General features: G+C 40.3%; 1 protein-coding gene across 1 annotated transcript in view; it reads left to right on the plus strand.

Moving 5' to 3' along the window:
- Nucleotides 1-16,352, plus strand: part of PELI2 (pellino E3 ubiquitin protein ligase family member 2) — a gene marked incomplete at its 5' end in the record, with an annotated part of 76,768 nt that overhangs the window by 19,595 nt on the left and 40,821 nt on the right. Inside the window, one exon of the mRNA XM_082000520.1 lies at nucleotides 6,239-6,368. Coding sequence (XP_081856646.1) covers nucleotides 6,239-6,368 — 130 coding nt within the window. The remainder of the gene's footprint in view (nucleotides 1-6,238; nucleotides 6,369-16,352) is intronic.

Genomic DNA, 16,352 nt, shown 5'->3' on the forward strand with positions numbered 1-16,352 from the left:
GATCAAGCCTTTGAGCTAGGAATGGGCTAGGTGACTCCTTGAAGTTCTGTCTAGCTCTGTTTTCTGTCATTCTGTGATCAGGAAGCCACTGTACACTTTGCCAAAGGTACATGTGATGCAATGGGGAAAGAGCGTCTCTGGAAGACAGAAGGGAACCTTCTGGTCAGTTGAGGCTTGTTGAGCTGCTTGTTGAGTGCTGGGTGATGATGACAAGGACAACAGTATCCTCCCTCCAACCTTCAAGAAACTTCAACATTAAAGGTTTTTGTTGTAATAATCTGTGAAGCGCTACAGTGTTCAAGAAGCAATCTTGGGTTCACTGCCAAAACTTCTCTACAGAACAGGCTGATGATGAACAATACCTCTGGTGGTGGAGACTGCTTCTGAGACAGAAATTGATGCATGTAATCATCGGCTGGAGACAAGATTAGACTAAATTAGTATTGAGTTAATATCTTTAATACTGATGTACAGTACCAGAGAATAGAGCTCAAAGGAGGAAGTAAACCAGTGCTATCCTGTTGGTACAGAAGTACTACTTATCTTTGCTTTTCCTATTTGGCAACACTTTCCAATGACGTTAAGTTTGAGAATAACTGCACTGTCCTATTTCACTGAAATTCTCAGGTAATTGGCAGACAGCTACTGCTTGTTTTATGAAGGTCTGACACAGAAAAACATACCTGGAATAAATATTGTCTTGAATGGTTTGGGATTTTCTTTAAGTTATTTTGCTGAAATAGTACATCAGTTCTCCCAGATACAAAATTAATTGTTTGATACAATGGGGGGGGAGCGGTATAAAGAGTATGAAATACTGTCAGTGATGTTACATAAAAGGAGACATAAGTTTGCTTATTTTGTTGTCAGTGTTGCATACCTTGAAGATTTCTGTTTGCGTTTTGATATAAACTAGCATGTGGCTTTTTTCTTTTTCATCTGTGTTCAAAGGAGTAAATGTTGGTTGCTTCAGCAGAAGAGGGCTTTCCAGTTAGTCAGGACTTCAGCATACCATCATGAAAAGCTCTGGGGCTGGATATTGTGAAGGTGAATAATGTATCTTTAGCCTTCTAATATTGTAGATGTCACGATGACTGTAGACTTGCAATACTTCCAAAGGAATCTCTCCTGCGCTCTGTGCTGTTTTTCCCTGGTTGCTGATACAAGTGCTTCTGTGGCTTTGCAGTGAACTGGAGAGCAAGGAACTAATGTGGTTTAAAACTAGATTTAAAGCATAAATCTGGTTTTGTTTCCCCTTCATGGGAACCAGGGAGAGATGTAGCAGCAACAAACTAGCAAATGAAAGGTGGGACCGCTTTTGGCAGCAGTGTTGGCCCACACTAGTTCAGTGATGGTAAATATATGGTGTAAACACAAACTAAACTCTTGATATGGGTTGAGTATATACTACTGTATGATACCAAACATGGAATCAGAAGGTATATAAAAGGAAAAATTAACTCAAGTCTGACATTGTGGTGAAAGCTGTTGCTTCTGCAGCTTTATTGTTCAGCACAGCAAAGGTGTGCTTTCTCTCACGCATTAGAGCTATGGTGACAACTGAACTGCAGCATCTCATCTGTTCAAAGCTGGGTCTGCGAAATGGGGTGGTTTACATCTAAAAGTGACAAGCTGAGCAGTAGAACTGTTAGTAGTAGATGGGGAAAGTGGAGTGCCATTATTCCTTTTTGTCCGGTGGAAATACTGCCTCTGAAAGTTTGACTTGTTCGGTCTGTAGTCTTTTAAGATGTAGGTTGCCGAACTATGGAGAAGTATTTAAGTTTTATGATAATTTGTATTTTTGTAGCATTGTTTAAAGAAAAAAAAAAGCTACGTGCAGCAGCTTCTGTGTCTGGTAGCTAGTAGATACTCCCCTTAATTTTGGGGATGGCATCGCTGAGTTGAAGTCTAACTTTTCGAGGTGCAGGTCAAGATTTTTTAGAGCTCTTGTTCTAAATATCAGAGGTCTTGTTTACTCTTTGCCACTGGCTAAGCCTGATTCCTTTTAAAAAAAACCAAAATAAAACAGAAAAGCTTGTGTAACAAGCCATCCCACAAATGGTTCAAAACTTGATGATGATCTCTTGTAGGAACCTACCTGACTACTTAAGACTTGTAGAAAATAGGAACCTGCCACAGTGTTTGGACTGTGGGAGAGAGCGTGTGTGGTCTTGCTCTCCAGACAGCCGTGGATCCATGCAGAGGAGAGGCTTTCATTACGTATCCCAACCATGGGAAAAACTTAATTGGAGTTTGCATTTCATTATATACCGAAGTCCTCAACTGTTTGATGTAAATCTGTAGGAAACTGGCTTTGGCAATTATGGTGCCCATAACCTATGCCAGCACCACTCCCTTATTTGCAAGGAATAGTGCTATCAACAGAGATAATTATCCCATGAAGTTTCATAATGCTACTTGTCCCAGTATTGCTGTCACTGAGAAGCATTTGGAAAAAGTATAGGGCTGCTCTTACCACATGTGCTGGTCTGATGTTTTGGATCATCTGGAGAACTTCAGAAGTGCCCCATAGATCTGCATATAAGCAGGATGGTCACAGAAACATTTGTTCCGTTTCTGTGAAATTTGATTTTTTTCCTAGTTTGTCTTATTAGTTTGCAACAATGTTTGTTCTAGGCTTTTTGGTGGGATGGAAGAGAGTTCCAGCTGCAGGTTGTCTTGGCCATCTTGCGAAGCAAAAAGTTGGCATGCTCATGTGCTGGTCCCTAAGCTGCTTCTGGAGGCAGTGGAAGAGTGCAGGGAGAAGGGAAATGGGCTGATGCTTGTGGAGAGGGGTTGTGAGAGGATTCAACAAGGAGATTCTGTTTATGAAGCTCCTGTTGGGTATGTGGAAGCTCAGAGTCTCCCAGTGGTCAGTGATGGGGAATTTGTGACCTTAGTCCTTGTCCCTCCTCTTCCTTTGCAGTTCCATCCTGCTGCTGCCTGAGAGGAGGCAGTTGCTCACCCAGGCACTGCTCAGTTGAACAGTTGAGAAAAATGAAGAATAGAAGAGGGCTGCTTCTTGTGCTATAGCTCCTTGTGCCTGTGCTTAGAAAAGCTGGCTCGGCAAGGTGTGGTGGACGTGCCTGTATTCCTCCTCCTGAATGCTGAAACCCACTGCATCCTGCGGGACAGCTCAGTTTAGAAAGGCAGGGGCTTGCCAAGAAGTGAATGTGGGTCTGCTGCCTCGAGCAATCCGAGTTGCAACACCTACCAGGACAGAGATGCTGGGTGAGTGGGTGGGTGCAGGTCCTGTTGTGGCTGACAAGATCCCATGGCATTAATATTGGTTCATTTGGTATGTAGATTGTTTAGGTGGTGGCAAGGAAAGGTGTGGCCCAAGTGCCATGGGGAGGGCTGGTTTGTGGTGAGCAAGTTGAAAGTCCTGGTCTGGAAAAAAATGAAGGTGTTTGCCAGCTGTGAAGAGGAAGAAGGCAAGTACTCTGACACTCTTTTTTTTTTTTTTCCTCCTGTAAAACACATATGTATGCCTTGTAATTGTCCTAGCTCTTTTTGCCAGTGTCAGATCAAAATACAGCTTGCAGGTCTATAATTAAATCATAACAAATAGTAAAGCTACCGCTCAATTCTTTCTGCCTGTTTGTGCAAATGAAATTTAGAAATTGGCACAAAAGAAACCTTCCTGAAAACTTGTCAGTGCTAATCAGGATGAATGAATTAAGCTTTCGCTTTGCTTTTATTTCCTTCCTATTTAAAGTTTCCAAACTTTTAACCTTGAGTGGCTTCTTTCTTTCTCTTTTTTAAAAGATAATTAAATCCCACAGAGACCCGAGATGAAATCAGGTAGCCTTTCCCAGCTACAATTGTTTTGTGAACATGAGGAAAAAAAAAAACACCACCCCAAAAAACCAAAAAAACCCCCAGGCTAGTAGAGTTAACTTTCAGTGGAACTACTTAAATTCAGGACTGCTTAACAGTTACGCAAATACCAAAAAAAAAAAAAAATTCATTACAGAATATAAAGCTAGTGATGATACTAGTTACATATTATTTCTGATGGAGTTGCTGCTTTCTCAGGTTTTCAGATAAAAATGCTTGTACAAAGAATGTTGTCTTCAGGCAAGTTCAAACTTGCGGGCATATTCCTGGTAATATCGTGTCTTTGAAAGAAAGCCTGTGTACATATCTAGGAAGATTCAAGCTGGAGAATCAAATCATTCCTATTTTAAGGACTGGTATTTAAGTTGCCTGTGGATTGTATTGACATATCTTTCTAGGAATTGGACTCTTGTGGCGAGGATCCACTGTGTTAACTGAGTGCTACTCTTCTCTTGTGTAGGGTTAGTAACAAGTTTCCAAGCTATGAATAGGTCTGGCATGAAATAATAGTGACTTATTCCTGTTGTTTCTCTGCTATGTTGGGGAATCTCTTTTAATGTTCCAGAAAGATACAGGAGTGTTCCCTGTGAAAATAGGAGTGAGAGAACAAGTTCAATTGTAGCTCAGCTGAAAAGCTCTTAACTTACATGATGCTGGGGACGTATAATATTAAATGTATATTAAAAGAAGTCTGTTTTCATGTTCTAGAGTACTTAAATTTGAGATTAAAATAATCTTAAATATGTTCTTGTTTGTGCTTATGAACATTTGGCAGTCCTGCAATTCAAATCACTGGTATTTAGACATGGTGCATGTGAAGTTTTAAACTATTTTCCTGTGTGACACCAGGTGATCCTTGTCTGAAGTAAGCAGTAAGCCTGCTGCAGGGCAGTACTCCAGAGCCTTAACGATGAGACCGCTTGCTTTTATCCACTACCCATTTCTTACTTATTTGCAAAAGGATACAAGGCTGTCCGAGTGCATTCTCTTGTTACACAAACCACTTAGTTACATTTACAGAATGTAATGATAAGGGGGGGTGGGGGGGGAGGGAAGATTCTGGGCTACTGCATTGCTTTTCCTAGATTGTCATAGAGCTGCTTTTATAGCCCAAGCAGTGGGTGACTATTAGCCTTCTGCAAGCCTACAAACAAATTATTTTAATCTGCAGGTAGTGTGGTGGATGTAGAGCTGAATTACTTTGATGTGTATCTCTAAATAGATAAATGACTTCTAACTTTTTTTTTAACTTCTTCTGCTTTGCAGGGAGTTAGTCACCTTTTAAATCTTACTCTTTCTTCTCCCTTTCAGATTCTTTTTCTGACTTCGATGTTAGCTTTTAATCATAAAGACTGTAGGAGAGGGATATATGTGATCAGTATAGAATAGACCTCACCAGTAAGACAAATGAGATTGATTAGTGGAATAATATCTGTAGTCAGGCAAAAGTCAGAAATTTCTGAGGATCAGAAATGGAAGAGGCTTCTATGCAGTAAAGTAAAGCCCCAAGAGATCTTCACAGACCAGCTAAGTGTTATCAAGAATGTTATAGGGGACAGTGCTGTGATGAGAAGCATCTACTTGTCCTAAATCTTCGGGGTGGCATGGTGGTGAATTCAATTCTTATGCTTTGCAAAGAAATTTACGCTTGATTCCTTCCCTGGGGAAGGAGCTATGTCCCCTGGAGGCTTAAGACTTCTTTGAATAATTAATCCGTTGGGTCTCTGTCCTCAGAGAGAGATGAAAGAACTGTTGAAAGCTGCTGTGTTACACCTGATAAAGGAAGTCATTAGCAAGTCTTCAGATACATTCACATGAATTAAAAACACTTGCATCCTCTTTCCTTAATAATAGATGAAGCCTTTAGGATTAGAGTTGTAAAAAAAAAAAGGAAAAAAATTTTTAAAAAACACTCTATGTGAGTAAAATTCCCTTTCGCTTAATTTGACTTGCCCCTAAATTACTTTACTTTTCCGAATTATCCCTGTTCTTCCTCTTGTCTCCTCCATTCCTGCATGAGATGTGAGGAAGGGCATGGTAGGGTAAAGACACTTTTAAAACTCTTCTTGTGGTGAAATTACAGAGAAGACTCAGGATTTGTTCTCCCAAATTCCTTTAATTCTAGAGGTGAAGAGTTGTTCAGCCCACAGAAATACTTCAGTATTTCTTTTGTAGTTGATGACTGTATTAGTGATGAATAAAACTTCAACCATTGGTAGGGAAAGAATGTTTGAATGCTCATAATTCAAGAAACAGCATTTACCATGGTTGTGTTACTTTCTTTTGGTTTTGACCACGCATCAGTACCCATCAGGATATTGTGACCAAATTGCTGGTTCCTTTTCTGTATTCCAAACTGGTGGTCTTTTTATGCCAAACCTTTTCTGTTTATTTCTAGGTATAATGGATGCCTCCCTAATGGTGACAGAGGACGCAGGAAAAGTAGGTTTGCCCTTTATAAGCGACCTAAGGCAAATGGAGTTAAGCCCAGCACTGTTCATGTGATTTCTACTCCCCAGGCATCAAAGGTATGTGACAGTGGGGCAAATGCTGTTTTTTCTGATGATCCTGGGTGGTGAACAACTCTCATATTACTGTTGATTTACCTTGCTGACAGTTCATTCTGTGGTATTTGGATATATTTGTTTTAATAAAAAGTCTGCAGTGGATTTTCTTTCTAGAGGTGTAGATCTTTAATCCATTTACCTGTTTTAAAATAGTCTTTAACCTCAGGTATGAGATAATCTGACCTTTCTGCCCCTGTTCAGCTGACTTTGTCAGTGCTCATGGTTTTGCCTGAGCCATAGAGCAATCATGTGATGCAAATACAAGAAGTACTTGAAATTTCTTGCTCACTGGAATGTAAAATTGGTATATCTCCTTCCTCTTCAGGAAGATAACTGACATGGTATAAAAAACTTAGTGATCCCTCTGGGATTTTCATTTTTGTTCCTAATAATGGTATTGTATATGTTTTCACTTGAAGTCTAGTGTAAGTGAAGGAGGAAAAGCAGTAAATATATTAACATAATAATGTATTAACGTATAGAACTGCCCGGGTTAAAGTTCTGGTGATGGCAGATATTTCAAGCTGCAAAAAGTCATCCTATCTCTTCTCTCAAACCCTTTTTCCTAGAAGCAAAAAGTGACTAGAGTTCTGGCCAAACTGGAGAGGGAGTTCTGTGGTGACACTCACAAAAGTGCATGGTTTGTAATAGGTGTACATCGCTTTTACCGAAACATACACTGGGGGAGGGAGAGAACATACACCATTCTCAGACCTGTGTCTAGCTCTGGAGCCCTCAGCACAGGAGAGATATGGACCTGTTGGAGAGGGTTCAGAGGAAGCCACAAAAATGCTCAGAGGGATGGAACAGCTCTCCTCCGAGAGTTGTGGTTGTTCGGCCTGGAGAAGTGAAGGCTCTGGGGAAACCTTAGTGCATCCTTCCAGGGCTTAAAGGGGGCTTATAAGAAAGATGAGGATGGACTTTTTAGCAGGGCCTGTAGCAATAGGACAAGGGGTAATGGGTTTAAACTAAAAGAGGGCAGATTTAGACTAGACCTAAGGAAGAAATTTCTCACAAGGAGGGTAGCAAAACTGTGGCACAGGCCGCCCAGAGAGGCGGTTGATGCCCCATCCCCGGAACCATTCCAGGTCAGGTTGGACGGGGCTCTGAGCAACCTGATCGAGTTGACTATGTCCCTGCTTATGGCAGGGGGGTTCGACTAATGGCGTTCAAAGGTCCCTTCCAACCCAAACCATTCCATGACTCTGTAACTTAAACCAAGAGAAGAATAGCGTTTAATACGTAGTATAGGATTATGTTTTCTTGTTTTCTTTTATAATACCTTACATTGTATATTTTGGTAAATTTAGGTGTATACTATATCAGAGCTTTTTTTTTTTAAGAGTGTATAGGGCCTGTCTAGTGCAGATAAATATGTAGTCTTTTGGATTAAATGTTTCTGTAAATAACTCTGTGTTCCTGTTCTCAAAATGAAAGCATTTGTGAGTTTTAAATCTTCCTGATGAAATCAACCTTCAAAATAGAATACCAGTAGTGTATGTTTGTATGTTGGTAAATTTGGTTGCTTAAAATGTAACAAATTAAAAAATGTATTTTAGTAGCTAATGGAAATATACACATGTTCTCACTGGATAATCTCAAACATTGGGACTGCAGGTAGTATTTCAGCATTTGAATGCCAAATATTTAAATATCTGGCAGACACCACAAGGTATCTGGTTAATGTTCACCTGTGTTATTGTAGTGCAGATAAAATATGTGTGCTGTGCAAATTAGTGCCCTTATAAAGATATCACAGAGTCTGAGACATTAAAGCCCCTCCTTTGAGGATCTGGGTTCAGGTAGATATGTCAGGTTGAATGTATTCTTTTGCACTTTCTCTGAACCCTTATGAAAGAGCTTTTGTGTATTTATACTGTTGTCTGGGGCAAGGCTGGTGGATGTGTGCCAGAACAGTGATGCAGTGGATTTCAGTCAGTGCTCTTTCAGATGCACAGAAAGGACATTTATATTTTAAGATGCTTTCATAGTCTTTCCTATCATCTTAAACACAAGAGCCTAAATGTGTTTTACTAGGAACGGCTTCTGCATACAACTTTTGTAAATGATTCCAGAAACATAGACTAATAGGGAAAAGAGTGAGCTGCTTTGTTCTTAAAAAATAATGTGCAAGTTGACCTCAAAAGTTTTGTTCTGCTCTCAGTCTTTTACTCTAACCCTTATTTAAGGAAGATAAAACAGTGGGAACTTGTGCTGCACAGGATATTGACACGTTTCCTCCCTTTACATCCTTCCTTGTAACTTTTCAGATACCAGTTCTGTTTTGCTTTTCTTGTTTGTCACTGTGTAAACTGAATCTTTGAATAGAAAGAAACATGTTATTTTCAGAGTACTGATGCTTTTAGGGTATTGGATTTAGCAGAGGTTGGTAAAGCACTGTCTCCATTTGTTTTGTCACTGCTGTGGCATGGGTGCTTGAATAAGGTGCCTAGCTGGTTTTGTGCTAATTCCATTAATGCAGCAGCTCAAGAACTGTCACCAGTCTTAAGTTAGTGTGTCAGCCTGAAAACTGCATTAGACCGTAAGAGGATGCTTGTCATGTTCCATTGTCCCTGCTATGCAGGTGTCAAGGACAGCTGGAGTAGCAATGGTTTCAGTAGTAAATTTAGCTGAGCTAATTGCATATGAATCAGTGCCTTTTGTTTTTTCCAGTGGAGGGCTTGTTTTTTTGCCACTCTGCCTTCTGGAGGTGCTGAAGAAAATTTACAAATGTTTGGCCTTCTGAGGGTATATGGGTATATTTGGGGGGAAAGCACTGTATGGGGTAATAAGTCTCAATTTTTTTCAGAGTATTGATAATATATGCATGCATCTCTTCAACATTATGCACTCGACGTTAGAACCTATTTTATTAACTCTATGCTTAGGCATCATTCAGGGAATTTTCTAGTGTCCTTTATTTTACAAAGCACAAGCCATTTGTTTGAGACAGACTTTTGCCAGCATTGTCGAAATTGGTATTACTGTAAGAAGGGAAGCTTAAAACTCTTATGCTATCTCTTGTGTGTACATGTCCGGGGGAGGGAAGTGTGAGACTGTTCATTAACTGTGTATGAACCTTACTCAAGGTTAATAATCCCCTTTACTAGACTAGAGAGTTTGTTTCAAAATCATCAAGTCACCTGAGAGGCCATTCCTTGCATTGGCTTGGGTCTTGTGAAGAGGAAGACTGTTACCAGTCATGATCATATGATCTGTGAAAACCTTCCTCTGACTACCAAAATCTTAGGTGTAAGTTTGCTACTAGCTCATCATGACGTAGCTAGGATTGCTGACTTGTTTTCGAGCTATTAGAGCTGTATAACAAGACAACTCAATGAAACAAAATAAACATTACAACTAACTTTTGATTTTAATTGTTGCTTTCATGCACAATAGTTAATGCTGTGGAACTCAAGTCTAGGTCTGCTGGTGTCTGAGGCGATTACAACATTTCCTTGTGCAGAAATTCTCCAGGGACTGCTGAACTTCAAGTGAGAGGGTGATAAAAGTTTTCAGGCTAATCACCTGGGAATGATGGGATGCTAAACTGGAGTTTACTAGATTTAGGGGTGGGGGGAATATGGGAGGTTTTTTAAGGGTTTTTGTATTTAGGAGATTTGTGGGGTTTGGTTTTATTTCGTCTGGGGTATACATGCCTGACAGGGAAAGAGGTGTCTGTAACTGAAAACAAAACCAGCTTAATATCTCTGTAGAATAATATTTGAGGACAGTATATGTTTCTTACAGATCTTAAGTAGGTGAATAATATGCCCTGTCCAAATAAAACTGTATGATCCCAATTTCTGCCAAGACAAGATGTTCATCCTCCTGTACACATCCAATCTGTTGGTTCAGTGGGCTGTTAGGTTAATGCTTTCCCCCTGTGCAAACACAGGTGGATCTTCATTCCTGTTTCCTCCTCTTCATAGCCATTACTAACTCCTTGTTGGAGGCTGTTCCATATGAGGGGGATGCTGATATACTGAACATGCCATGACTGTATGCATTTAGGTTTCTTTATTGGTTTTTAATGCTTTGGAATTGCTTCCATAGGTGCGAAGTTTAGAAAAACGAAGAAGGAGCTTCATGTGCATCTGAGTTACTTGAAGTATGGCATTAGGAAGCATGAATTGCTGACATTAGCCCTCCCAAGATTCCCTGGGATTTCTCTGGAAGTGTCAATGAATTCTATTGTAACAGCGTGTATGGTATTGAGTCAGTGGGCAAGAGAATATAGTAAGCACTAGAAGTGTTCCTTTCTAACAAGTGAATGTTGTGCTTTGATACCAAAGTGCTTGCATTCTTAATACTGACTTGATAGAAGACTGCAAATGTCTTTTTGAATTGCTGCAGAGTACAAAAACCCCCATCTCTAATACCTTTTTTTGGTGGTGTATCTTGGTATTTATTATGTCTGTATTTCTTGGGATCAAAGTTTTCCTTTGATAACCTATGGAATTTTCTCCCCTATGAAATTACTATTTCAAGCTAACTGGGGAAGATCTTTCTGACTTCAAGTCCAGTTACCTGCTGAGTTGGCTTCTGCTTTGTGCTATCACAACAGCAGCTTGTATAGTCACTGGCTGGGTTCCTGCAGCTCAAATCAAGTTTCATGCTGCTACTGGAGAAGAACAAAATGCAGCCATATGAATAATTACTAGGTTGGGGAGAGAACTGCAATTTGTGCTTTGAGTGATGAGGGAAAATGAAAGTGTAGGATTCTTGTGATTAGTTATCTACTGTAGATATTGCATCTGCTTTGACATACTTAGTGAATTTTGAGTAAAAAGACCAGAAATCCTTTTGGCACTGACAGCTTTTTGGCGTTCATTCTGGATGAGAGCTGTAGAGCTCAGCTGCTGTCAGGAGGGTACTGTGTCTGTCAGTGGCTTCACTCGTTCCGGTTGGGCTTATTTATGGTGTAATCAGTTCATGGAGCACTAATTTGTTCTGAAGTAACTTAATCACATAGGTATCTTGAGAGTCCCGACTTGTGCAGAGGCAGCTTTTCTTGGCTCATCACGCTGAGTCTACTTGAATAATAGTTTCCTTGGTGTAGAGTGTCCTTTTCTTTTGTTAAATGAGCATCATCTTAACATGCTAAGTCCCTATCCCCTTGCCCTTGCAAATAGCACGGAATGGTTAGACAGAAGAAAATGGTTAGACCAATTTCATTAGTGGGGTTTAATAAATGACAACTGTTACTTTGAAGCTCTCCTTCCTGAGCTTTTGGGACCTATTGAATGCATGTCAAAGGTTTTGGAAAATCACTTTGCAGTGTTTTCTAACAAAAAACAGATGTTTAGTGAAGGAAGAGGAATTAAAAGTTGCTGAGGACTACAACAATTATTTTTTTATGACTTAACATCGGTTTTTGTTTTCATGCTTTGTCTTCAGAGGGTAGACAAAAGATCAAAAAATGCTCTCCTTGTAAACTCTGTTTAAACTACATGTGCTATAAATCAATATTTAGAGCACATTCTACTTGAATTTGGATGCCCTTTGAAGCAAAGGAAGGTGCAGTGTTCACCGGGGCCAGTGTTAAGAAACTCAGGAGCATTGCATTTCCTCATACGCTTCCACTTCACTTCCCGTGGGGAGCCAGGCTACATAACCCATCACTGTGCAATATCTATCAGTTTGTAACTTTCTTTACCCTGTCAGAAATAACCTGGGGGAGTTTAGTCTTGTAGGTAAAGTAGAGACTATATCTCAGCTGAGTTTCAAATGCTGATGTGTAAGGTCAGACACTGCAAACCTTTGCTGCCCATCAGGGAATGTCCTCAATTGTTCGTGCCACTGGAAAAGCTACAAGTAGGATTTGTACCGCAGGCAGCAGAGCCACTCGTTTCACTGGAAGATAACAATTTTACTACTATAGCTTCATGTAGCACAACTTGTTTAAAACTATCTTGTTCCAATTTGACTGGTTTCTGCATGTTTCCCTCACATTCTTCAGGACTTAGAGTGGAAATTTTGGACCACCTACTGTAGTCGTGCAGCTCATTTATTGTATTTGGACTCTTAATTGGCTGGAATGGATCTAGTCTTAGAAGTGCATGTCCCCTGAGAGCTGGTCTGAGCTTCTTAAAAGTTATGAGAAAACCCCAAACTGGTTTTGGATCAAATGAAGCTGCATGGACTGAGTGTGATGTTTCTGCCTGCATGGTACTCCTGCCTTTTGAACTTGCTGTCATCATTGTAAGCTGGCATAAGTGAGAACCTCCCTAGAGTATTAAGAAGTGATGACAATCTGCTATTGTGTTCCAGGTGTTGGGGTGGGCTGTGCTGCAGCACAATTATGAACAGCCTGATGACTACAGGGGCTCATATACAACTGTTGGAAGAGTCTGGGACTGTTAGCATCTATAATACAGGAATTCTTTAGCTACTGGTTTGGAAACATGCTTCATCACCTCTGTTGTGGGGGGACTTAACACAAGTCTAAATTGTGACTCTCGCATTAGCTTTGAACTGCAAACTCTTGTAGAGAGAAACAGTTAGATTCTAGGCTGTTCAGAATGTAGCTTTATAGCAAATATGACAGAGAGCCTGTCCTTGCCTGAGACTTGTACCACAGAACTGAAGACAGATGTTCTGGCACTGTGGAGAGGCATAAGGCAGTGTGCACCTTATTGTTGTATTACTCTCTTTCAGTGAAATTGAAGGTTCCTGGAGTGTTTCTTGCTAATATTATATATGTATATATACACACACACTATATATATATATTATAGTATATATATTATATATATATAGGTTGTTTCATGCTCAAAAGAAGATGTGGTGACAAGAGGAACATGCAGCTAGTGACGTAAGTCCATTTCCTGTTATCTCAAACTGTGATGTCGAAATTAAATTGTCTTAAATGGATGGAATGTTGTGGTTTGGAAAAATCAGGTAGCATCTACTCAGTCACAGCAATATGGAACAGCTCTCCTGGAACACAGGAGTTGGAACTGCATCAAAGAGTAGATGAGACTCCTATACTCTAAGGCTTTGTTGAGAGGGGCAATTTTTTTGAAAACAGAGGAAGCAATTTAAGCTTCATGGGCCAACAGTAACTTTTCAAAGAAACAAACAGCTGCTATTCCTGTTTTACAAATTAGAAAATACTTATTTTCCAGAGTGCTTTGAGATTTTCTTGATGGAAAGAACAAAATCTAAATATTTCTCTTTTTGGGAATCTCTTATGACTACATCTGTAAAATGAGTCATTTTATCTGTTCACTAAGTGAACAGAGGGGTGACTGACTTGTGAGGCTACAAGATTCCTCTTTCCACTGTTTGTAGGTCTCTTGTCTAAGACTTGTTTATGCTTTCTTTTAGATGCAGGACTACATTGTTTTGAGATCCTGCTCCTACTTAATACCAACCACCTCACAAAGATTTTAGGAGAAAACAGGGAGTGCTTTGTCAGTATAGTGTCTTTTGCAGGGATGTATCCCCAGTGGAGTGCTTATGGTGATGCTTCATTTGCTGAATGCTCCAAGCTCTTCAGTGCTGCCTGCACAAATTCTGTTATCTGTGTTTGGTGGTCATAAGAGCAATTCAGAATTCTTTAGCACTGTGTGTTTGCTTCTACAAGATCATTATCTTTTTTGATCATCTCATGAGCTGTCCTTCCATGAGAACAAGCTTGTCTAGCCATTGGGTCTACATCAGAGCTTGTACTTACATGACCTCCATGCAAAGACTGCATGTGTTGTGTACAGACTTGTCTTTAAATTCTGCATATGTCTCTTGTCCGTAGTGATTCTGCCAGTACTTCAGGAAGTTCTGGACTCTGCAGATGCCTGGTGTGAGATAATGTGTGGGGTAATACTTTGGCCTTCTAATTTCAGTAACAGCAGATGTCTATCGCTTTGACTTGAGGAAGCTCATTAAAGGCCCAGCGCTGCCAACCTGCTTGGTTGTACAGTATTCAGTTTTCTTCCAGCTCCATATCACTGAGCTCTGAGCGATCTTTCCTACTTGGAGTCACCACAGTTAAGAGAAAGCATCCATCATTCCCTCTGCTTTTTAGTATTGGCAAACAAGGAGGATTATCAGTCCCTGTCAAGCCGAAAAACTGTGGGTTTGATACACTGAAGTCAAATTTGTATATTCCCCCTGGAACGCTCACTCCAGTGACCACTGGCCTGGCATGTGACTGGTTGCTCATGAGAATGGGACCAGTGTCTTAATAGCAATCTATCTTGGACTGAGATTACCCAGACGTGTTGTGTGCTCAGCCTTCGATGTTGACAACTACCACTTTTGTGATTCCAGAGATTTCCTTGGGAACCATTTCTATTCTCTAGGTTTATGATACTGAGACATACTTTTCTTCCTGTCTTGCCCTAACTTAGGTTAAGGAAAGGGGAAGCAACCATAGGTTTGATTTTTATTTAATTAGTTTTCTTTCATAGCTCCCAGGTGACCAAAGGAACTTTGGTTCCAGGGCCTGTTGTGTAGTTGCACAATTCTATTTGTCCTCTCAGACTTCTCAGCTGATTGGAGGCTTAGATGACAAAGCACTCCCTGTTGGCAGCTTGAATAACTCTTGTGTCTAAAACAGTACTGTTCAGCTTCAGTGAGGGATTTTGTTCTCAAGCAGGGGAATTGAAAAGAACCTGGATCTTTCCTGATGTTATAAACCATTCCTGCAGAATGGTTCAGCTCCTGAGATTGGCCTTAGTCACCCAACACCATTGCTGAAATATCTAGATGCTGTACTTGGAAAAAGCTGTCTTTCAGTCCTTAAGTGTGGACTCTGGGAGGCTTTTTCCCACAACTGGGTCTTGGGTAGTTCTGCTTGGAGTCCCTCGCTATATGGGTGGATGTAAGCTGATCACACAGATAACCAGCCTCTCTTTGAAGATCTTTCCTTTGCAGTATTTTGACTATGCATCTGTTTAACATGCAGTCTCCTCCTGAGTCCAGATTTCCAGAAGAGGTAATTAAAGAGATGCTGTGGTTGAAAGAAAGTGAGGGAGAGGTGCGTGTTTTGTGCTTGAGGTTTTAGCATGTTTGGTGAGTGTTACTAAAGCAAAACTTATTATCTCTGCTGCATGAATGCAAAAAAAGTGCATGAATGATCAAAAAAATCTTCAACAATAGTGGGTTGATTTCTCTAGTTTGGACATTTGATGACACTGTACTTTATATATCCAAACCTTACTAGTTTTGAATTTTCTGCAGAGCAGGTTTGGAGGAAATACTGACTAGAGCAGTGACTGCAAACCCACAAAAACTGGAAGGAGGAATGAAAGGACCGGGGGGGGCTTTGTGGATTACTTCTGACTGTTAGCCTTTGTAGTAAATGTCATCATATTAGAAACTTCAGACAATAGACTACTGTGTAAGACACAGAAATTTTTCCTCCTCCCTGTTTTCTTATGCTAGCATTTGGTTTTCCATACTGTTTTCTCTCTGCTTCAGCCCACCAAAGAAACTTCCACTGCTGAAGGTCAGCAATAAGACAGTGCCTTGGTGGTCCAGGTGGGAGGCAGGCAGGAACAAAGCTGACCTCGCTTCAGCATGGGCAGCTGCTCTTATTTTGTTCCAAATGAAAAGCTGACCTTGGAAAGCTGGATTGCGAAACTTGTAACAGCTCATAAAGTGTTCTTCCTAATTCATCCCTCCCCCTCAAAGCTTTCTCAAATCTTACTGTTTTGTGTTTTGTCACAAAAATTGACTCTGCTGCTTGAATGTAATAAATAAACTGTAAGTCAAAAGAAAATGTTTGCAATTTTGTGTAAGAGGCAGCCCATGTTAAAAATCTTAAAGTATTGCTCTGTTACGATCTTGACTGTTACTGGGAAGGTCTAATGCTCGTTTCCTTGGTTAGAAATATCTTGGTTATTTCATGTTGTATCTTTGTACTCTAGTAGCAGATACCACTGGAGTTGAGTATTACTGTGTTGTCATGTGATGCGTATAAAAACCAGGACTCTTCCT

Source organism: Phaethon aethereus (assembly GCF_964289735.1).
Source record: "Phaethon aethereus genome assembly, chromosome: 5".
NCBI lineage: Eukaryota > Metazoa > Chordata > Aves > Phaethontiformes > Phaethontidae > Phaethon > Phaethon aethereus.